Source organism: Monomorium pharaonis, chromosome 8 (genome assembly GCF_013373865.1).
Source record: "Monomorium pharaonis isolate MP-MQ-018 chromosome 8, ASM1337386v2, whole genome shotgun sequence".
NCBI lineage: Eukaryota > Metazoa > Arthropoda > Insecta > Hymenoptera > Formicidae > Monomorium > Monomorium pharaonis.
Window position 1 is genome coordinate 6,471,964 of NC_050474.1, and position 19,259 is coordinate 6,491,222.

The window sequence follows — 19,259 nt, forward strand, 5'->3', positions numbered from 1 at the left end:
TAACCCGCATATCTTAGAGAGAACGTCCTTTTCAGGCGACGTATATATAACATACAACAATATTTTATTTTTCCGACCGTCATGTTTTAAACACATCAATGAAATAGAAAGTTCCATGCGGTCGACAGCTAGATCTTGGTGCTAATTATATTTATCTTATGTCAAACAGAAAAAGAGCAACAAGTATAAACATATATGGACACATGGACATATTTTATACATATTTACATAAAATTTTTATAAAAACAACTTTTCACCAGGGAGACTTGAGCCTCAATAGAAGAAAGATGGAACGTAGGGGATACACAGCGGATCGGAGGAAAGCTTGAATCGATAATAAGATGCTTTATTAATAAAACAGAAGAATCAACAGAACGCGTGCGTGACCGTCAGGTACAATTTATATACGTACGTAAACTTAATGCACGCCGTGCCCGAGCGTGCGAACGTAACGCCGAATGCGTAAGGGTGATCGCGATGTCGCGTGGTCGCGCTCACATCGCCATCAAATATACATACAATTTATCTTTATAGAAATAAAATACACCGTATACGTGTAATATATATATATATGCGTATACCTATAATATATCATGTGTATGTGCGTGAGTATATTATATATATTGCGTGTGAGTGCGCGTAAACTTCGACTACGCCTAATTACGATCGCTACGAGCAAGGGGAGTCGGGTCGTGATATAGTATCTGGGAGCTGTTAGTACGTACGCGATATGTTTGGTAACTGGTAGGGTGTAAGACTAGTGTTAATGTAAGTTTCACGTCGTAGCGCCTAAAGGTATAAAGTGTATCGGGTGTTTTGTGTACGGAAACGTTGTGCGGAAACCTCGGAATCGAAGGGCGTAGACACGGGAAAAAAATAAAGCGGAGAGAAGTCGGTCGTTCTCGTTTTACACCGTACGATATTTTTACGCTTCGCGTAATTCATTGTTCGACGGGGAATTTGCCTTGGAGGGCGAGCAGAGAGAGAGAGAGAGATTTTAGCCGTGCGGAAAGGGGACGATGATATCTGTGTGAGAATCGCGACGAGAATCGAGAAATTCTGCTGCCGGACGATCCCGGCAGCTGTCTGCGACAAATATAGGTGAATTCTATCGGGCGGCGCGGTGTTTGTGCGCGATAAATAAGTGGACCGTGGTAGAACAAACGGAATTGAGGACGGGAAGTCCCGATGCTGATATTTAAGCGTCAACCTAAAGCGCGTAAGAGACGGGGTCGAATGTGTGTTCGAGCGATTGATTACGGCGATTTTGAGACTTTCCACCTTCGATTTCTGTATCTCTAGCGCAATAAATATGATACTAAGGAGAAACCTATTCTTAACATTCACGAATCTATATAAATTACATCGTACGTCATACGCGTGCAAGATGTCTTGGAAGCTGCGAGCTTTCTCCCGCGAGAGATAGATAAAGTATCTGCTCCAATTTCGAGACGGTTGGCGATGTGTTATTTTTACGTAGCTAAACCTTCAGCGATGTTTTATCAAATTTCAGAGATAATGCTTTTAGAAACCGCGATTGTATCGCGTCAGACGTTACAAAATTGCGACGAGAGGAAGCCAAGTCTTCCAAGGAATTTCCAAGAGCACCGCTACCTCTTCGACATCCCGGCATTTCTTTCGTTCGACTACACTGTACGATAAATAATATTATTGTGTGCATATAGCGCACGCGATCGCGAGCTCCACCGGCGCAATTAAGCCGCGTAGACCGGTCCAGGAGTCTCGATCTGAGACGCGGGTTTTACGCCCTCATTGATAGCCACGCAGCAGCGTTCCGCAATGATATCGCACCGCGATAATCGTAAAACGAGTTCGCTCGATATTTAGATTGCGGAAGAAAGCGCGCACGCGAATCGAGTGACGCCATAAAACAGCGAGTGAAACGCGAATTCCAATTCGTACACTCGCCGCATTCGCGATCGCGATAACTGTCGTCGAGGACGCAAGCGGGTCGAATGCGCGATCGGAATCCTCGAACGATCGCTTATTCCGCACAGATGTGTAAAACGTGTGCGTCTGCACGTGTGTATATATGCATGCGTGTGTGTGTATGTGTATGTGTATATATAATATAATATTAAATAGTGTAATATGTTAATATTATATGTATATAATTACACTTTTTCTTTATTTTTATATGTAATTATGTATACTGGCACATATGAAATTGGCGCGCTTTTTTTTTCATCGTGGATGAAAGCGTGGCAGGACATGGAGAGAACTGCCTGGTTGAGCCTCTGGTTATCTGGTGACAGCGAGATTTTCCTTATCACCGCGAGTGACATTCGTCGATCTCGAAGACGCAAACGAAAATGAACATTGAAGCGGACGACGAACGCGGACTTGTAGAACCGCATTTTTACCATGCACGCAATGACTACGAGAAACTCTGGAGCCGAGAGTTTGCGCCTCGCGCAAATTGCTCGGTGATTTTGTGGGAAATCTGAAAGTGGTCTTTCCCCTCGTGTAGATTATTCGAAAAATCTCGGCACGCGAGGCGTGCATGAATTCGCGATTATCCCGTGTAGCTCGCGCGACGGTGAGTCATTGATGCGAAAGTAAAAGGGAAGACGCTAATTAATTATACGTCGCTAATTGCTTCGGATTACAGGTCTGCTAATGCTAATCGAATTACAATTGCATAATCGAGGTGTAACTGTAACGTTCGTTGTAAAGCAGGACTTAATTACAACACGCGTTAAATGAAATAAAACAAAGGGAACAACCTACGTATACATGTTAAACAAAATAAATAATAAATTAAATTATACTGTATAAATGTATAATTAAAATGTGAAAATATTAAATTATCCATGAACATGACGTATGCATTAAAATATAACAATTGTAATAATTACAATTAGTAATGGACATGACCAAGCATCGAATTATTCCGATCGATGATTCGAATAAATAAAGCACGATTAAACGCACATTCGCGTGTCCGTTTACCGTAGACCTGTGTATCATAACTCAATCGTTACCTGCAAATCTATAAATATTACTTAAATTCGTTTCAGAAATGTCCGACATTAAAGAATATATAGAGGCACTCAATATATCACGGAACGACAAATAAAATAAATAACTTAAATTCTCGACACCTCGTTTGTCAGCGTTGCTGTAGTTATACGTGTCTCCCAGGTAGCTCCTATACTGAAAGGGAACACCGCGAGGGCGTCGAGCCATCGAAACCTTTCGAGTTCCCATCTCATGCGCGTCCGACGACATTCGGCCATCGATTTTCACCCAACGACTTACGGTACGAACCCCGTAATGCGTATAAGCAACGAATAAATCGATCTCGCCCCTAATAAAATTGCATCCCTACTGAGAACGGCGGCGCTACCCTTTCGCCAACGCGCAACGAGGACACTCCCTTGCGGGGTGCTCTCAGCCGCCAGCATCCGGCTGTCGAGCTTGCTTCCTCCTACGAGGGAAAGAGCTGTCGCAAACAACCAGATCCTTAATTGATCTCGATGCTTGTAACCGAGTTGGACGCGCGACGCTCGTCCTCCGCTACCGTCGACGGTGACACGGTAAAGCCGCTCAAGCCGCTCTCGACCAGACTCATGAGGCTCTCCTGGCGCAAGGATACGTGCTTCTCGGCGCGCGCCTTCTCCTCCAGCTTTCTCTTCTCAGCGGCCAGGTCGACGGGGCCGTTCTTTGTATTTTCCCGAATCAGTTGTTCCAGCTTGGACAGCTGCCGTTCGGTCGCGCTCTCCACGATCTCATTGTTCTCCACGGGCACGCTGTGCTTGTTCACCGTGGGTTTGTAAGTCTTCACCTTCGAGTGGCCCTGAATAATCAGATACATCGGGCCGCGAATCGGTTTCACCGGTTGCTTGTAATGGGAGAAAATCGGGTCGGTGGTTAGACTCGGCACGGTTGTGGTTCGCGGTGGGCCTGTCGACGATGGCGTAGGTGTCGTCTTCGTCTTCGGGATCTCCTCGGCATTGAGGATCTTTATCAAAGGTGGCTGATCGGGTTTCGTGCTCTCATGAGGATCCGTGGTGTCCATGGTGGACGTGTACTCCATGGTGGACGAGATCGTCGAGGTGAACGACGGCGAGGTGGTCACGGTTGTCGCGGGTACGCGGGACGATTGCCGATGGTCGATTGGCTGCTTGTCGAAGCCAGGAATCTGCGTGCTGAAGAAAGTCGACGGGGACGGCGAATTGGTGAACGTCACGGGGAACGGTTGAGGTAATCGCTGATGAGCCTGCTCCATGCTCGACAACGGCACCATCATGTTGTTCATGGATGGCGCGTGCATGTGCGCCATAGGCGGCGACATGTGGGACGACATCGATACGGGCGAGGACGGTCGGAAGCCGGGACGCATGCTACCGATGTAGTGCATCATGGTGTTGGGTCTGGCCTGAGGGCGCATCATAGATTGTGAGGCCGTCTGCGGTGGGACGTACACGTGCGAGGAACCGCCAACGTGTCTGGGAGGCATCACCGGGGCGGATGGTGGTTGCGGGGGCTGATGTGGGAGCTGCGAGGGCGGTACAATTCTGTTTGGCGCGGAGGAAGCGGACGGATGATCCTCCGATAGAATCGGCGAACTCGTTATCGCGTTCCTTATCGGCTGCGAATGGGACTTCGACGCCTGATAGGTCATCTTCGTCATCTCGGACGTGGTGGGATTCTCCCAAGCGTTGTACGTCGTCGTCGGTGAATCCGAAGAGCTCGCGGAGAAATTCTTCTCGACGTAATTCGTCGGCATTACCACGGCGACCGGGCCCTTCTTCGCTTTATGCGCCTCCAGATCCATGATGTCGGACGGCGAATTCGCGACGACGATGTGCATCTTCTGCGAGGGCTGCGCGTCGGTTGTCGTAGCTTCTTCCTCTTCCTGCTCAATTGAATCTACAGTCGTGGTGGAGGCGGTGGAGGTTTGTGCGACGCTCTCCGTCGTCGAGGACGTTGCCTCGGTGCTGATCTCCTTCTTGCCTATGACCACTTCCTCGTTTTCGCTTTTACTGGCGTCCACGATGATGTTCGCATTCTGACCGACGACGACCTCGTGATTGGACGAGGCTGCGGCGTGATGATCGTAGTGATCTCTGGAGTAATCCGAAACCTGCCAAGTGACATTGACATTCAGCGGCAATACCGTGGAGGACGAGGTGGGCCCATTGTTGCCCAGCCATCCGCCGGACAGAGTCTGCGTCGATTGGTATATCAGATTTGACTTCTCAAAGGACACGGACGGCGCGGTGGTCGCTTCATATCTAAATTTTGTGTTCTGCGTCGCGGGCGGTACGTAAACGCTCTTGATGGTCTCGATCTTGCTCGGCGGCGGTACTTTCGAAGTAGAATACGGTCTCAACGAGGGAGCGGGCGAGTAACGTCCAAAGTCTTTCGCGGGCGTCCCGTAGTACTGGACGTCCTGAAGGACGGGACCTTCCTCCGTCTGCGTGCTAAAGGCCGACGAGGCGTCCGGATAACCGATCAGCTTATCCTTGGACGTGCCGACGTTGAAACTGGTGGACGTCTCGGCTTTCTGAATCATGGGCGGCGGCATCATCATGGTGTACGGCTTTATCTTTTGACTGTAGTACGAGCTCGGATAATAACTGGCTGGCAACGACTGCAGCCTGTTCTGATTTCTGTAGTCAATCAAGCCGTTCCGGAAACTCGTGGTGCGCACGATCTTGGGCGGTTCGGCGCCGGCGCTGCCGGTGAAGTCGTTCCTATAGGAGATCGAGTCCTGACCGCCGGTCCGCGTGAACTTGGGACCGTCCACGAACTTGAGGAACTGCTCGGGTATTTTCGGGCTGGTCTTCTTCGCGGTCACGCCCAGCACGAGGATGTCACGCTTCGACGACGGCTCGGTTGTATGCTGCTGCGAGTCCAACCAGTACTGTACTCTGTCGAGGACCGGCGGTACGTAGTCGAAGGTCGGATTGTTCTTCAGGGGGTCGCCGCGTCCCAACGGCGTCCACTCGTCGTAATCCATCCTGGGGGAGAATATCCGCGGCCGGCTGTCATTCTGGCCACCTGCGAACAGAAATTTCGAGGGTGGCCGTGACCGATTAAACCCGGCGAGATTCGGCCCGCCGTCAATGGCGGGAAACCTTCGTCTCACGGTGACGCGCGTGAGGAGAGATAGAGAGAGAGTAGCCAATTATACTTGAACCGGCGCGTATAAACGAGAACCTGATACCTTGAGTAATGAGCCCCGTCGTCGTGATTAATTGTTCTTAATTTTATTATAGCCTTCTCTTTTCGCGTCGCGCTGCATCGCACTCTCTCTCTCTCTCTCTCTCTCTCTCTCTCTCTCTCTCTCTCTCTCACACACACACACGCGTACTCTCTTGTCCGATTGATTTATCCTACTGGCATTACTAACGTCTAGGCTGCATAAATTTATGGGGCACTAGGTGCACACACGCGAGTGAGAGGACAACCGCGGCCGACTCGACGAGATACGGTAAACGCGCGCGCGCGCGGATGGTTGTGTCGTATAAATTTATACGTTTCTAGAATATGCAACACCGCACGGCAGCGAGCGTCGTCAACCCGCCTGCACTTTCGTTTAACATCATCGTCAGGCTAGACGACGTCGTATACAAGTCGCGGGCCATTCGATATCTCTGTAACCTCTCGTCATACAGCGATAGTCCGAGAGAACCTACAATAAAATTTGAAGATGACGACTTTAATCTTACGTTATCTCAAATTGCTTGTTCCCTGGGAGCTTTCGACATTAAATTGTCGAAGGTTAAAGCGGCAATGTGTGTCACGCGGAAAAATATTGCGAGGTGTTCTGAGTAACTCTTCAGTTAATGTTACGTACACAGGATGTTTACTTAAACTTTGTACAAGAATTCTCAGATTTTCCAGGAATTTTATTTAAATCTCCAGGTGAAATTGAAATAAATTTATATGAAATTTATATCCTCTTTAATATTTCTTAATCACGTAACCACACAAAAAAGCTACTTGAAAGAGTTTTCGTATTTTTAGAGGGGAACTAAAAATGTATAATGTAATAGGTACATAACTCTCTTTCCGCGATACACGGATGTAAGTAAAAAATTCGAAAGATGAAACACAGAACGTCAATTATAATGTAGTGTTCTAAATTTTTCTGTTGTTACTAATTTTGTTATAAAAACTCGCGAGTCGCGAGTCACATTTGTTTACTAATCGATTTTGCATTATCAGGAAAAAAGTGATCAATAAAACAATTTTATTAGACAAAGGAGGGATATAATTTAAATTTCTAAGAGCAAAGTTTCCAAAAAATTTCCTTAAGCACCAATAAAAATCCACGATTTTCAAGAATGAAGAATTAACTCTCTGAAAATTCCCAAGTATTTTCCCGGAGTAGTAAACACCCTGGGACAGATAAAATTATTACAGCCGAGAGGAAACCTTTAATAATACCTTCAATAAAAGTTCCCTACGTGGTTCCGCTCTTACTTACTCACGCGAAGGAGGGGAATTAATAAAAATAATAAGCGCTCCCGAATAAACGTCTCACCCGATACGGCGAAAATCTTCCGCTTGACGGACAACGCCACTTTTGTTTCCGAGCGCGAGCGAATGCGTGGAGCCACCCAGGATGATAAAGTTAAGTAGCCCATCCCCTCGCGCGCGAACACACACACACACACACACACACACACACACACACACACTTATCCGCTTTTCTGTACGTCACGGCGAGCAGGAGAATCCTGTTACGAAGTTGCAATTCACGTCGCGTCGTATCTGGAGTTCCAGCGACATAGCGGGCACACGGACCCTGCGAAAACGATGAAGGCCCGGCCTCGCTTCGCGAAGTAAAGAAAGAGAGTTCCTTAACGAAGTCTCATCGAGATGAGAAGGAGGATCAGGCGGAATAGGAGGAAGAGGAGGAGGAGGAGCGCCTCCTTTCAACATCGAGGGGTGACGTATGGTATGGGGCGCCTTCGCCTCGCTTCGAAAACCGACGGACGCGCGTTGACGGACGCACGCTTAAGCGCTTAAGCCGGGGCAGATATCGGTCGGCCGCGGTACGGTACGCCTGTAACGATCGGTTATCGTCGAGCGTGATTGCTATCCTCGACGACCGTTTCGTCAAGCGCGGCAACGATCCGCGATTTATGAGAATAGCACGGCAATTAGGTACGGGTAATTCCCGGGAAGCCCCCGGAAGGTAGGCACCTTCGCGGAAAGCTTCCCCCGTCGGCGATTAATTTCGTTAAGTTTTCCAACAGCAAGAAAGAGAAAGAGAGAAAGGGGGGGAGGGGGGGAGGCACCTCGCCAGCACGTACGAACGTAAAGCGGTTTTAGCATTCGCAAGTGGGCCGAGCTGTAAAGAGAATAATGACAAGGTTTTCATTTAATTCTCAGTCGGGACTCGACTTGTAACGTTACCGTAATTGGCCACGAACGCCGCGTGTCGTCACGGATGTTGCTCGCGTACGGCGTAAGATTTCACGCGACGAGACCCGCGCGCGCGTGGGCACGTGAGGAATACGCGCGGTGGATGTGTTCACACGCGCGCGCGTCGCCCAATATGCTCGCGAGAAAACGTCCTGATAATGACCGGTCGAGAGTACCGCGTTTTCTCCCGGCATTATCGAGGCAATCGACGTTTCTATCTCTACGGTCGTCGTCGGCGCCGTAAATGCCGGTAGACGTCGGTCTTGGGGGCATTAAAGGAACCCGGCTCGCGCAGGAGGCCACAGATGCAGCGCGCGCGCGCGCGCGCGTGCGGCGATGCATAATGCGCCATATACGCGGCTCCGCGCGCTGACGGAAGTGCCGCTGACATCTCGAGTGCCGGAGAGCTCCGAGAGCCGAGAGAAATCTCACCCGTCGTAATCGAGACGGACGGATGTTCGCCCGTGACAACATTTCAAATGGGAATAGGAATTTTCAAGCGCGCCTTAATTCCCGGATCCCGCGATTAAAGCACGGCAGAAAGAATTCAAGCGAGAAAATTAATAACGCGAGACGGAGCTTACGAGTAAAAATTAACGTTAAACAATATGTAATTTAGGCTTACGGAATTATAAAAATTTATAATACGCGCGGTGGATACGGAGAGATTCCGGAAATACATTTTCATTTCGCTTAATGCCGCCTAATCAACAATAAAGTGAAATAAAATTAAGGAGAAAAGAGAAAAATATGAAATGTGAAAATAACGATCTCGAAAGCGAAGCGTATTCGTTGAATCGCACGCTGAAGATCCGCTGCCCGTCATTTTCCTTCCGGTGCCTCATTACGACGTTACATACAGACGGGGCATTACGTCGTCAGGACGAAAATGCGAGAAGCTGTGTCGGAATGTCCCGCGGCTGCACGGCAGCCGGCAGGCGTCAGTATTCCCCAGTCATGTCGCATAAATACACGTGTCATGCCTTGTCGCGAATATACGCGCACGACATGGGATGGTCAGAGCTTTTCTGGCTCGTGCGTCCACCGCCTCTTCGTCTCTCGTGTTACCTGTCTGCATAATGCACGGTCGGATCTGCGACCTCCGCAGTTTTGCGCGAGCATATTTCAAACGAGGGGACAGGTGACGCCTAAGTAATTTCTCGGGGAATATTATACGCTAGGAGATTTCGTTCAAGCGCGGAGAGCTCGAAATCGGGCGCGCACGTCCGGGGATTTAAAATCTTCGCCCATTGCAAATTTCATCCGGGGGCCCATCACCGGTACATGAATATATGAATGTTAAATCAAATTCTTCTATTAAATTCCCCTTTCTTAAGGTCGAAATTTTCACGGGTGCAATTCTCCTTCAACGTCGCGCTTCGATTCGTTCATTTACGTCAACATACTTTTAAATAAGATCTATGTTTTTAATACTGGAAATGCTTACAAATGTTCAGAAAATTGCTGCGTCTAATCACTTAAATCGTATCTCATCATATTTTATATTTTTACTCAATATAAGCAAACATTTAGTGACGAAAGTATAATACAAATAAAAAATGAATTGAGTACTTGTGTAAAATTTTTTTTTGCTTATGTAACTGATAATTATGAAATCGTTCACTTATTTTATTTTAAAGATTTGTATTTTCATAAAAAATTTATTGTAGAATATTATAAAACATTAAGTATTTTTATAAAATCTATCACTTTTCTGTATTGTACCACTATTTTATTACAATATAAAAATAGAATAACATAAGGCTTGTAAGTAATAATGGTAAAACTAATAATTAATATAAACAAAAAAATATATATATCTTTATATATTAATATAAATAAAAATGCATTCGGTAACACTTTCCTCTAAAATATAAAAAATTCAAGATACCTTAAAGCGTGGACATTGCGTTAATCCAAATCCATCAAACGCAACTAGAACGAGCAACTTGCTTCGATGAATGCGAAAGACTATAGCCAGTGTTCGCGAAGCAAATCCTTCATTCGCGTTTGTTTGCCTGGAATCTAGCTTTATATTTAAAATTCATACGAGAGCGCCCCTATGCAACGATCCCTCAACAATATCCCGCTTTGAGTCGTATGCATATGACGTTTTGTTGAAAAGCGAAAGATATCCGCCTCGGGGTTTGCAGCGCGCGATGTTCCAAAGCGCAGCGCGGCTGCAGCTATTTTCAGAGAGATGCACCGCCGGGTTGACAACCGGGCAAAGATTCATTAAGGTTAAGAGACTTGCGAGTCGCGGCGCGGTAATGGACCCGTGGCGAGTTCCCTTCCGCCGGAAACGCACGCGCATCGCCGTGGACGCCGTGAAACACAGAACGTGGACATTTCTTTTTTTGCACCCGTATTTCTTTGTTCCCGTTTTTTTTTTTTTTTATCGAACGATGTTCAGGTCGGCGTTCTTTATCAAGGAATTTTCAGATCTTTAATCACCGAAAGAGCACGCGTCCTAAAATTCTCAACGGTCACAAAGGGGAGGGTGGCATTCGGTGTAACTTTGTGCGGAAAAAGGCTCGCTTTTGCGAGAGCGCGCGACGGCGGCGGGTCGCAAAAGGAAAAAGTTCAGCGACGCTGGATGCAGATGCTAAAAGCGACGCGTTTATTCCCCCTCGCAGTTTTATGCCGGGCTTCACGCGTCATTGTTTGAAAATGAAGTGACGTGCGCGCGGACTGAAGAAACGCGCGGGCCGTATCTCCCGGCTTCAATTGAGACAGACGTGAATACGAGCCGGTGAGATAAAATGCGGCGATTGTTACGAGGCTGCTGTTTCTTCCTATTATGCAAACGATCGGGAGATTCGCGCGAGATGCAAAACGACGATGTAATGCAAATGTAACGACGCGAGCACATGGTAATGCGATCGATAAACCGAGAACAAAACTTAGAGTCTCGAGTATAAGCTCGTGTTAATACTTTTAAGCAAATACATACATCCACGCAGTGCTGAGGAAAGTAGTTAAAATATAATAAAACATAAAGAAGTAAATAGTATTTACATTTACTCGAAGTAAGATTTATTTACTTTCAAGCTTGAAGAACGTTAATTAAAAGACATTTTTAAACACTCGGAAATTTACTCGCCTCCTCTGAAATCAGACTTTTCTCTTTTTTTTAGGAACACTTAATTAATTTGATTAATACCTTTAAAATAGTATTTATGTTACTAATGAGATAATTTGCAATAACTTTTTCATTATTTCTTTTGGTATAGATAAGAAACGCATTGCCAATTTGCTTCTTCTGCCCGTGAGCTCCTAACCACATTATTTATATGTATTATACAAAAAATTACTTATTTCAAATAATATTTGTTTACACCTTTTAAATAAATGTTTCTACTAAATCTATTTCCATTTTTTTCCTAGCAAAGTCTCAAACTTGATGAGTGATTGACAGGCTGCGTATACATATATTACATTGTATCACTTATAAATATACGACTCGGTAACAGTGATACATTCACGTGACAAAATTCACTTAACTATGATTCAAGAAAAACAGATATGCAATTTATTGTTTTATTGTTAACAAATTCCTATGTTTATACGTAACTGCATGTAATCTCGCAACGTCCAAACACAATGCGAAAAAAGGGGAGCGTAGTAAAATATCTCTCCGTAACCCGAACAAAGCGTGAGAAGCATAACATAGCTGCGATGCAAATGCATAAAGCCACCGAAAGCGTTATTATATTTTTGCATGTGTGCGTTTACGTCGCCGTTGCCCGTGGGATTATTTTCCCGCTCGTTTGTACGTATTACGCTTATATGCGACACATATTCCCGCATTCCCGTGCCGCGCGCTTTTGTCGCCGTGGAAATAGGCGCAATGCCGAATGAAATCGAGCGTATGAAATGCGCGGTCGTATCTTCTCCCTTTTAATTTCCCCGTCTCACCGACGCGTGCCCACCCCGGATTTCGCATATTCGACGGTACGTTACCCTCCTCCGATTTCGCGCTAATTTACGTCACTTCCGGCCGATCTGCCTTCGGTTGCGGTATTATCGAAAAAAGCTTTTAGCACAAAAATACGACGATAGAAACATCCATCGGAAATTTAAAAGTCAACGATTTCGCTGCATTTATATATTGATGAAGGCGGGAACTCGAGCTCGTCACTCTCTCCTCTTATGAGAATTAAATCGTACAGTTTTTCATCGGTTCTTTTTTTTTCCAACGGGCCAATTAGCATAACATTCGCGCGACATTTGCGCGATTTTCTACCTCGTTATCAATGCCGTTCGTCCCCTGTGCTTTCATGTTTTATCTAATTTTTCAAAAATCCCCAAAATATTTCCATACTTCGAGCGAAATATACATCGCGCGGCGAATCGACCGGGTGTCGATTGTGCGAGTAATAAACGCGAACGTTTATACGTTCACACGGGCAAGAAGGCGTCGAGGAATTAATCATGTCCCCTCGCGGATTTTTCTCGCGGGTCAGCGGGTCTCGCGACGTGCGAAGGAGGATGCTGGGGTCGACGAGTTACTCCGCGTAGCCGCATTCGACGGGGGAGTGCAAAGGTTAAGAGGGACGTTAAATGCAAAGTTGGCTATTGTGAGCGCGCGCGATAAAAGCGCGAGCGCGTGCGCGCCGCGCTTATTTTCTCGTACTCTTTTGTGTCAGAGACGTCGTTGTTTGAAAGTAGAACAACACACGGCGAGGGACGGCGAGAACGTCCGCCTAGGACGCCGTTTTCCGGCGCGATAGCTCGACGCGGCGCGAATTAAAAATTATAATTCACGGGCGTCGCGCACGAAAATTTCCGGCGATTGCAATTTGACGTCGCCTTTCTTCTCCGCGAGCCCGGGCAATTCAATTATTCCGTTTTATTATGCAAATAAGTTCACAAATTAAAACTGCTAAAATGATTTGCGCAGAATAAGGTATAATTCCGAGCGAAATAAGATTTTTTTTTTTTTAAGTTCAGATTTAATAAATCCGATCTCTCTGCGTGATGTCGCCAATCACTTGCTCGTTAGTCGAGACCTATGTAAAAGTTGTGCGGAAGGATTTTATTTTTGCTCGAAGACTACAACTTTATATAATTTGGGTTAATTTATTTAAACGAGTTTTACTTCAGAGTATGTTCATATAAATTTTCTTCGTTTTTCAACGTAAGAAAATTAGATTTGCTTAATAACCTATGCGTAGGACTCGATCAATAATCCTATTCACTCGCTTTTATTACAAACGCGTCACATTAATCACCGGACGAAAATTATTCAATTGTCAATATGGAAGTTGCAAACACGCGAATTAATCGAAGATCATCATCCAGCTGTGCGCGTGCATGTGTCTTTTAGCGCCGAGTAGAATGACCCACTGACCCGCCCCACTGATACGTGCGTGGAGACGACACGCGTATGCAACGCGTATGCATGACGCGCAGCTAATTCCGATCAAGATTTACGCTAAGATTAATAGTAACGTACGGAAGCGAAAGTGGCCGGATGTGCCAAATCGATATGCCTTATTTCATTAATCGCAGGAAGTCGCTTCATGCCTGGTTATTATTGAGTAAATTCACTAATCGAGTTTACAAGCGGGCAAGTTAGACGAACTTTCTTTTTCCATCAGATCGCGACATGTACTCATCGATTTGTGTTACATTTCCTCGTGTTTATTTCCTTGATTTTACCGCAATGCGTCAAGAATGGATGGTGACGGAACAAGGAGCGATCATTGTCACGAAGAACTTGGAAAAATAAGGGTGTTTATGCTGCCTTAAGCTGAAAAATATTCGTTCGCGGGCGAATATTTTCCAGCACGTCCGTCCAAAAATTGTTAGATCGAACGAATTTACCGGTGAAGTTCGATCCTAATTATGCCACTTGTCTCGTCCGAATGGAAATAACTACGGAGCACGACTATATAGTTATTTCCATCCGGACAATAGGCATAATCTATACTATTCTTTCAAAAAGAGCAAAGTAAGGCCAACTAACCCGGACATGACAAGGTGTACCTTCAATTAACTGATCTTGCCGAGTTACTATTCGCTGGTGGCCGCTCTGCAAAATCCAATTTCCAGTTCAAAGAGTAAGAAATCGGATTCCCACCGGGAGTCCGTTGGACGCGACGGCAGCGTCGCGACGTCGCGACGCGGAGCCGCGGCACTCCGACGTGCCAACTCGGGTCCTTTTTCCCGCAGCTTCCGCAGTATGACGATCGAAGTACCCGCAGAGCGCTTTTTGCAGTTCAAACATGATCCAGCAGATAAAACTTGTCGCGCGAGAGAATCGCGCATCGAAATCCGAAGCGTGGAAATCACACCACGTATTAATTATAAACAATTAATACGCTAGACTTTTATCATGCCTGTTAAATGTTACGTTGCACGTTAATGACTGCCTCGTGAATTTTACTCATTTTCCCTGACAATTAAAACTTGTCCATCTGATTTAATATCGCCACTTTGACAATCATGCTGCTCATTAAAGCTCCGTTCACGTTTTGCGATGAAAATCGCGCGACATTTGTCATCGTGTTTAGAGCTTCAGTAATGCATATATGTATTTTATCAAAATATTAAAGTATGGCACATAGTGCTCTTCCTTATGTTAACATTTGGTCGGAACACGGAGTGTTGTAAATCTTTTATCGAGGGTCGAATTGGCGCGAATAAACTTTTCACGGGATCGTACAAAAATAATGACAGTGCGACAAGAGAGATCCTGCAATAGTAAACGCGGGGAGGACTCGCCCTCCTCTCGAGCCCTCGTTTGTTCGACGGGAAATATTTCGCAGGGCACGTAGCGGTTACGTCACGTTTAGGATAGGAAGACAGTGGGCGGTCGGAACTTACCGGTTTTATTCTCGAAGGAGGACGGTACGCTCTGGCAGGACGAGCAGCATAAAAGCCCCGCCAGCAGCAGCCACCTGGATAGCTCGGTCAATCTCTTCGGCGTCATCTGAAACAGCGAGAAGCGAATTAAATTAACCGCCGGATAATCGCATCAATCGCGGCCTTCTGCCCTGCTCAACGACCGCTTCGAATCAGACACCGAGATATAAATATCGATCATCATTTGCGTTGTGGGCGAGATAATCGTAAAAAAAAACATCGCGAAAGCTGTCCTGCGACGATTTTTAAATTTCATTTTGTGATATTTACTTTATATTTTTTCATCGATTTATTTTTCTAGAGAATGAACAGTGTGTGTGTGTGTGTGTGTGTGTGTGTGTGTGTGTGTGTGTGTGTGTGTGTGTGTTTGTAGGGATATATTGCGGAGTCTATTGCTGCCTACCATCTGTCGAATTGATTTCGAGGCTATCGATTTAACGAACAGAACGCGAAAGTCGATTTACACGGGAGGGACGGGAGAAGAGACTGTGACACTTTTATTTCGAGAGACAAATAAATCTTATGTGCTTGATATTAAAAAGCCCGCGTCGTTATTTATCGAGGTACACTTTTTGCCTTGCCCACGAAACGAAGCAAAACACGATCGGTACGCGCGTACGCGCGTGTTGGTAAACGGGGGATATGACCGTGTTGCCCCACCGTGTAAAAGCTGCAACGCGACTACGCGATTGCAGAAATGTGATTAATTCGTCTAATTGGGTATCCAGAGTGCAGTTGGCCGGTGCAATCAATGGCGAGGATGATGGGCTCGACATTAATTACAAACCGTGTAAACACGCGCACGTGAAATAATATCTGCTCGACGGTGCGGAATAAAACCCGCGATATTGTCCTACGGCTAGGCATGACAATAATGGGATAAAATATTAGTTTCTACGGTAATCACGAATAACCGATTTGCTGTTTAACATTGTATGCAAAGTGTAACGACCGAAATTTCATATTAAAGCCAGCCAGATATGTTGATTATTGTTTTCGATAACGATAATATATGGATAGATACACGAAGACGTTTTTCTCATATTCGTAGCGAAAATCCTTACGTAACATAATCCTTATGTATATAAGGATATGTGGAGATATTCAAATATAAGGATATGCGGAGATATTCAAATAAATATCTAACGTACTTCACGATTCTAAAAGCTTTCGAGCATTTTGCACATCATCGTAAATCGTCCACCGAGGCCGCGTGTGCCAAAAAGCATTATCCATACTGTCAGTCAAGTTCTTATATCCTTTTCACAACTTCTCTTGTTCCATTGCGCTGTCATGTGATTACATATATACTAAAATACATTATAAAATGTTTTACATAGAGAACCTACAGGATGAGCAAAAAGTATTGGATTGATAAAATATCTTGAAAACGAAACATTGGAATTATATGTTTTCTTTTACGTTATGTATATTAACTCTTTATTTATTAATTACTCCCCATTAAAAATTATCGAAAAATCAATCGAAATATTTTATGTTGAAATATGCCAGAATAAGGTACATAAAATATAACTCTACTTTTACATGCAGAACAATCAGAGAATAATTAGAGAAAACATTTAAAAAAATCATGTAATTCCCTAAAAAATAACAATGACCTTTATAAGATTCTCCTTGTAAAACTCTCGAAAAATTAATTAATTAATTTTCTCGTAATCTAACTTCCTGGCAAACTTTTGTGTATAATATTTTTCTCTCGAGTACCTTGATTTTGAAATATTTTGCCGGTTCGATACTTTTTGCCGACCCCGTGTATCAGCATCTAATATTATCTCCATTTGATCAAAGAAAGCTGCTTCAAACTGAATATTTATTCAATGCATAAGGAAAGCCTCTAAAGAAACATTCAGCTAATATGTGAACGACGTAGACGTGAGTACCGTCGGATGGATTAAATATAATTTGTATGACCCCGTCGATACGTAAGAGCGTCATGAATACGCGAGTAACTATGGATAGTATAGTTTACGGTACTTTAACGAAACGTAAAACCAGACGGAGGTGTAATAGCGACTCGATATGACTACATTTTCCGGCAAACCGGCGCACTTCGTCCGGCCATTCGAGAAATATACGAGCGAGAGTACCAATGTGTCCTTTACGACACCGTAGAGAAGCAATCTCGATGTCTTGCAAAGTGAGGCGTCAAGACCGTTGTTAACTGTCTCCCCCCAAACCGCTCCCGTTCCGCGAGAGAGGCTGCGAGGGAGACAATTTCCGACGGGTCGTGATCTGCCCCAATCTACAGAATCGTCAAAATTGCGTTCCCACGGCCACGAAAACGCGAAAGTGCGTGGGCACGAATTCCCCAGCCGAAATCCCCGCGTTTCCCGAAATCGGTGAACATCCCCCGAGAGAGAGAGAGAGAGAGAACTTCGAGAGGGAAACTGATAACGCAGTTACCGGCGAGCGAAATCTGATTAAGGAGACGCGATTGCTCGACATGCTTCGGAAATTCGGTATCGATTTTAATATCGGAGCTGCATATTTTATAGGTACACGCAAATTCTCCGAAAATTCTGCAGAGAGAGAGAGAGAGAGAGAGAGAGAGAGAGAGAGAGTCACATTCGGACTCTCCAACCTCCGGTTTCCATTTTAAATTAGAATTGTACATTCGAGCACAGAATTACATGGAACGAACGACGTATTATCTTTACGCGCGCTAAAAAGTGATGATGGCTCGCACGATCGCAGCCGTATGTTTGTGCAAGATCGAGGACAACTCCCAGGGGCTAGACGCCTCGGCGCGTTCATCGATCGACGGGAATTCGATCGTACCTGTTAACGGCCACGTCGAGAAAGTCTTTGAAGCGGGGCCAGACGCGAGCGGCCGGCTGGGTCACTGTCACTAACCGCGAAAATTATACATTCGCGTTTACACGCAGAAAGGACTCCCGCGACTCCAATTGGCGGTGGCAGAGAAAGATGGGTGAGAGATCGTTTATCTAAATTTCTTAGACCTCACCACGTACAAAGGAAATCGGTACGCGGTATCGCTTGTGTATACGCCGTACGCACGAGCTTCGTATATTACGTACGCGTAAAGTGACAGTTTAAATATTCTTCACGTGTATTTAAGTCGAACAAGACGACGGCCTTACGCGTGTAGCGCGACATGACATCCGTGCAAAGGTGCGCATACTAACGCTTTAATAAGTGGCTATCTATAGCTCAGAGACATCGAAGACCTGTCGTAATCTAGGAGGTAATGCACTCGCACCGGGGGAAAGTAGGATATCCTGTGAAACATAACGTCCTGTAGTCTTAGCGCGACGCTGTGCCGTGTGTGGAGCATCGATTACAATAATTTATTAGTAAAACTGACCTCATAGCAGTTCCAAAAGTAGTTTCGTAAATTAACAAACCTATCCATCATAAAGTTATAGAGTGAAAAAATAGTTAGTTATGTGATAATAATTTAAAGCCCCGGTAGAAGACGTCAGAATTTAAGTAATATCCACTTCAGAACTTTGACATAAACCTTTGACATAAAGAAATCTTAAAGTCATAAAATTATAAAGTGCTTTTATATATATAAATATCTCGTATTCTCTTCAAATAGTTCTCATCAATTTTTCAGTGTCATTTCAAATTAAGAAACTTAATAATTAAACTAAAATAAATTAAAAGCACCATTCAAATTTATTTCGAACATGTATTTTAGGGTGAAAAATTCAAAAATTTAATTGAATTTATACGATAGCGTAATAAAGAATTTTATTCATAGAATAGAGTAAATTAGACTATAATTTCTCCAATAATTGCTAAATAACGTGTTCTCATAATTATTTTCAAAGATAATCGATATTTACTGTTATTTATGTGCGTATGTATTCGAAATAACAATGTTATGAATATTATATCACGTAACGAACGTATGTAAATTGTAATGTGTAATTATATCTTTTATTTCTTTTTCTATTTTTAAATAAATAATATGACTTTCTTTCACATACTAAACG

At 44.7% G+C, this 19,259-nt stretch overlaps 1 protein-coding gene across 1 annotated transcript in view; it reads right to left on the bottom strand.

Annotated features, from left to right (window-relative positions):
- Positions 1-329: 329 nt before the first annotated feature.
- LOC105834198 (mucin-5AC) overlaps positions 330-19,259 on the bottom strand; it is a 45,081-nt gene continuing 26,151 nt past the window's right edge. The window contains exons 2-3 of the mRNA XM_012676499.3: positions 15,238-15,343; positions 330-6,030 (exon numbers count right to left, since the gene is read on the bottom strand). Of these exons, the coding sequence (XP_012531953.1) occupies positions 3,488-6,030; positions 15,238-15,343 (2,649 nt within the window). The 3' untranslated portion in view covers positions 330-3,487. The remainder of the gene's footprint in view (positions 6,031-15,237; positions 15,344-19,259) is intronic.